The sequence below is a fragment of the Coptis chinensis genome, chromosome 6 (genome assembly GCF_015680905.1).
Source record: "Coptis chinensis isolate HL-2020 chromosome 6, ASM1568090v1, whole genome shotgun sequence".
Classification (NCBI taxonomy): domain Eukaryota; kingdom Viridiplantae; phylum Streptophyta; class Magnoliopsida; order Ranunculales; family Ranunculaceae; genus Coptis; species Coptis chinensis.
The window spans coordinates 74830028-74835264 of NC_141461.1; the positions used below are offsets into that span (position 1 = coordinate 74830028).

The 5237-nt window shown below is 36.6% G+C and overlaps 1 protein-coding gene across 1 annotated transcript; it reads right to left on the reverse strand.

The window, feature by feature from the left end:
* Positions 1 to 3516: 3516 nt before the first annotated feature.
* LOC147494445 (uncharacterized) lies at positions 3517 to 4470 on the reverse strand. Its single transcript, XM_086568140.1, has one exon. It carries the CDS (start codon positions 4468 to 4470, stop codon positions 3517 to 3519), a length of 954 nt encoding a protein of 317 aa, XP_086424266.1.
* Positions 4471 to 5237: the final 767 nt, after the last annotated feature.

Here is a 5237-nt window from a genome sequence, read left to right on the forward strand (position 1 = left end):
GTTGCTAATACAAATTCACATGTTATGTGCAATACTTTTTGTGTGAGCATGTGAAACTTTGTGAGCCAGTCCGCGAGACTTGCTTCCCACGGATTGCAAAGTGGTCGATGGAACGACTAACGGATGAAGTACCAAAAACTTTCAAGCTAGAAAATGTTCCTAATTGCAACATCAAAGTAAAATTGGAATTGGCCGAGGAAGAGAAAAAAGGCATTATACCCCAACACCACCAAAGTGAAGCCGAAAAGCTTGAGGAGGGAAAATGCTGAGTTGAAGAGGGAGAATGAAGAGTTGAGGAAACTTAGTAAAGATTTAAGGGGTGAAATTAGTAGACTGACGAGAATAGTTTGTGAAGAGAGTCTAGAAGATATGTTTGAAAATCACGAACATAGAGATGTAGATATGGTTGAAGGGGTAGATAACAGAGATGTGGATTTGGCTGAAAAGGAAGAATCCGAAAAAGAGGAGGGCAAAAGAGAGTCCGAGTTATTCGAGAAAGAGTTGGCTGAAAAGGAAGAGTTGTCTGAGAAAGAGACATGTGGAGAGTTGGCTGAAAAGGAAGAATCCGAGTTGTCCGAAAAAGAGTTGGCTGAAAAGGAAGAGTTGTCTGAGAAAGAGACATGTGGAGAGTTGGCTGAAAAGAAAGAATCCGAGTTGGATGGAGAAGAGGAAAGCAGCGAGACAAAGTCAGATGAGGAGGAGGAGGAAAAAGGTGAGGGAAAACCTAACTCGATGGTTAAGAAGCAAAAAAGGAATACTAAAGTTGCTGAATTGGATGATGAACCAGTGATTGATGCAGATGATTTCGAGACTCCACCACCCCCACCCGTAGGAAAGCCTATGTCAAAACCACATTCAACCAAGCTGTGGAGTCTACTTGATAAAAAGAAGTTGCCGTTGGTGAAAAGTTTTTTCAGAAAAGCAAACCAGAAGTAAAATTTACTTTTCATAAATATTTGTAAGTTTTTCTTATCGTCTATGTAATTGCACAAATTGTTTTGATCGTGTATGCATATTGCGAAGACAATTCGCGTGGATGGACATTCAAATTCACTTGAAAATACAGGGGGGACACACGTGAACCACCTGATGTTGAACTTCTTTATCGGTGACAAGGTAAATCTTTTGATTACTCAAATCTTTTGAAATGAAAAACTTGCAATTTAGTAATTTTTCGTGATCATCTTGTTTATGGTAGATCATTGATTGGTACGTGCACTTCCAACTTTCTAAGGAAGTGAAAAAGCTAATTAGATCTTCTCCACCAAAGTGTCTCCATTCTCATCATTTGCATGGGTAAGCATCTTCCATGTAATTTAATTCATGAAGTTGAATATGTAAATTCAACCAATATGCATACAAGGCATGAAGATGTTGTTGTTCTTATTTGTTGTAGCTGACGTTAAGAGATAACCAGAAACAAGGCATGAAAGTCTATGTCATAGATGTCCTAAAACAGTTCGACAACAAGGTCGCTCATCTATTTTTCATCATAAATAGTCCCAAGTTAAGAAAATTCAAAATTGGTTATCACTGGACTTTGCTTCATGTTGATACTTTGAATTGGGAATGGACGCACTATGACTCTTTAAGGCCAAGGAACTACGAGAAGAAGAAATACATTCCATTAGAAGATGCTGAAATGTTGGTAAGTGAAATTTTATTTTAAGTTACTATGTAAATCTATATTTACATAGTGTTGGTCTCGTTTGTTTCAGACAGAGTGCTCTGTACGTTCCATATATAAAGTCACTGCATACATGCATGATGTTTGACTAAGGTGCATGCCGCAAGTTGTTGTTGTTGACTCTTTCTAGTTTCTAGTATTAAGATCGAGTTTAAGAGCCTCTAATCACCGGAGGGCACCTTTGAAAAGCGGAGTTGTTTACATATTTAACACGACAAGGGGGAAATCGACCCCTCAGAAATCACAATGTCAATTTTTCTATAGTACTGAAATAATACAAAAATGTCAAAAAAGACACTTTACTTGTCTGGCATATTTCGTACCTTAACTGTAGATACTCATTTTAGAAAATCTAAGCTTGAGAGAAAATATTGGTCTATCTTTACGTCAAATGTTCAATGGATAATTTAAGTTTACATAGGTCAGTTACTATGTAAATATAGATTTGTATATATATTTACATAGTTTTGGTAATTTTTTTGTTCAATTTAATGCAGCAAGAGAGGGTGGTGGAAGCTATTAGATGTAGGCGTCAGGAGCTAAGGTTGCCAGATGTGGATTTGATGAAAGAGATCACAGTTGGAGCATGCACACAACAAGGAGAATCGTAAGAACTTAACTTCCCAAACTTAAATGTCTTTTTAATCTCTTATCTCTTATCTTAAACTTCTTTTTTTGCATTTTCAGTTCAGATTGTGGTTTTTTCATCATTTTGTTTGTGAAGGCTATAATATGTGGAAAAGATATCCAAGATATAACGCTAGAAGCCGCGAAACAATTGAGGGTTAACTTGACATATGAGATCGTATCAAGCCAACAAGAAAAATGGGATCCAAAAGAAGAATGCAAGAAATGAAGAACTGATTTTCCGTATTTCTAGTTGATTACGATGTGTTTATTTATGTTAAAACATTAGAACCATTCTAACTCGGGAGTGTTCGATTATGATGTAATATTACTGTTAATGTGTTGGAGTTGTTTAGTATTGTTCTGCATATTCTGTAACTAACTTCAGATTGCGTTTATATATAATGTGGTTCTTTATGCATTTATATTTACTGTCAATTCTGTTTAATCTGTTTTTCAACTCTTTAGGTCGTTATGCTTTTTTAAATGTAATATGTGCTTCTTGATCTTTTAATGTGCAACTGAAAGTAGGTTATGCATTTAGCAAACTGCACAAAGCATTAACAACAACAAATTAAGTTTCTGGAACCATGCTTGCTATAAATTACTGGTTAAGTGATTTTGGATTGTAGGTGACAAGTTGTTAAAATTGGGAAGACGACAAACTAAACTCCTGGAGTGGACAGATTTAGTATATATGAATCCAACTGATCACCATTTCATCTCAAACATCTACTAAATTGGATAGCAAAGCTAGCTCAAACATCTACTAAATTGCAAAGCAAAGCTTTAGTGTCTATGTAAATATAGATTTACATATATAATGACTATGTAAATCTAGATTTACATATATTTGGTCTCTCTGGAACTTTTCAATCCCAAAATGTATTATGTAAATATATATTTACATATATAATGACTATGTAAAATTACATTTACATAAAGTTGTTAAGTGTCAGGTTAATTTCATCCCCAAAAGTTACTATGTAAAACTATCTTTTCATTCTCCAACTAAAAAACATAACATATAAAATCCAACATCAAACTATAAAATCCAATGAGTTCATCGACATCTTGTTTTTCATATACGAGCAACATCAAAGAATAGATGAAAAATTCATTGAACCGGTACAGAGCATGTTGTAGGAGTGGAGCCCACTCTTGGGTTGCAATGGCCATAGCAAGGGCCCTTGTTCTTCTTCCTACCTCTTGTAGCACCTGTGGCGTGTTTTCCGTTTCTTGTCTGGTCTCCCCATCTTCTTTTTCAGATCCGGAGGTAGTAAATCAGGCACACTTGGTATTTTAGCAGGCAATTTACTGTTCTCCACAGGTACTATAGCTCTTGAATAACTATCACGGAATGTCTGAGAATAGAAGAATTTATCACAGTAGGTATACACATTCAATCCATTAGCCAAAATGGAGCGCAGTGCGTGTGCACAAGGGAATCCTTCGATTCTCCACCAATTACAAGAGCAATGACTTCTATTCAAGTCAACCAAGTGAGTATGAGTAGCACGCACCTCAAAAATACCCTCCCTTGACTTGAGAACCACCCAACTTCTCCCCACCTCAATCCTCTCAGCCAATAAAGTTTCCATAGATGGACATAAGATAGTAGTCCAGCTCCTCGCTAACTCCCACCGATCAGACATCATTTTCATAATTTTTCCATGGATCTTGTCCACCATTGCAGTGATAGGCAAGTGCCGTTCTAGTAGGATCCAAGAGTTGAAGCTTTCCGCAATATTGGAACACATATCGCCATATCTATTTCCTTGAAAATAAGCATTACACCAATGCTCATAACCTATGGTGGATAAAAATGTTTTCACTTGACTGCCGCAAACATCTCGAAAAACAGCCATCACTTTCTCAAACTCATGGTGTGTCCCAGCATAGGCAAGGTCTGAAAAAAGATCAAGGGTATGCAAGCGGAAGCAATGGTTGCTGGGCATAGCTGAATTAAGATTATTTTTAAGGTGCCACAAACAATAACCATGATGAGAATCAGGAAAAACGCGAGGGACACCCACGAGTAGACCATGGTTTCTGTCAGATATAAAAGTTAGCCTACGATCTTTGGAGACCACCAACCTAAGTTGCTCCAAGAACCAATCCCAATTATCATCAGTTTCAGAAAGTACAACCGCCATAGCTACTGGAAAAATACCTGGAACACAAATAAACATCAATACTGATTTGGTTTTGCAAAATTATTATGTAAATATTAAAATGCATAGGCTAAACATCTGATGTGAACGTAAATTTTTATAGTTTATGCTTGTTCAGTTTTACAAACTACTATGAACTACTATGTAAAAATTCACAAACTCAAAAAGACATACCCCCATTTGCATTTTTGGCGATGGTGACAACAAGACACCCCTTTGTATTTTGTTTTCACGAAAGTTCCATCCAAACAAAGCATAGGACGACAGAAGTTAAAGCCATGAATACAAGCACCAAATATAACAAATAATCTCTTGAACTTTCCTGTTGTTGATTCCTTTTCCAAAACAACATGACTTCCTAGATTGGTTTCTTTCAGCTTTCCAACATACCAATGTAACTAATGATAAGATAAAGCATAGTTCCCATGTATCTCCTTCAATGCAAGATCTATGCCGGTATGCACAAAGTAATAATTCAAGTTCACACCATATACCCTTAGAAAATAGTCAATGATTTCACCTGGCTTAATCAAAGGCTTGTCTCTCACCATATCTAAAACAATACTCTTTACAAGTTTACTATTCACTGGGGGATTGTTAACATCAGTGAATCCAGCTCCACATGTGTGCTTTGCTTCCATTGTCTTTATTTCAAAGAACTTCGGCATCTTATACTTCTTGGATGCGTGAACTCTCCATAGACATCCGTTTTTAGTCTTCAAATAACACTCAGCCGTGACTCTATCAGG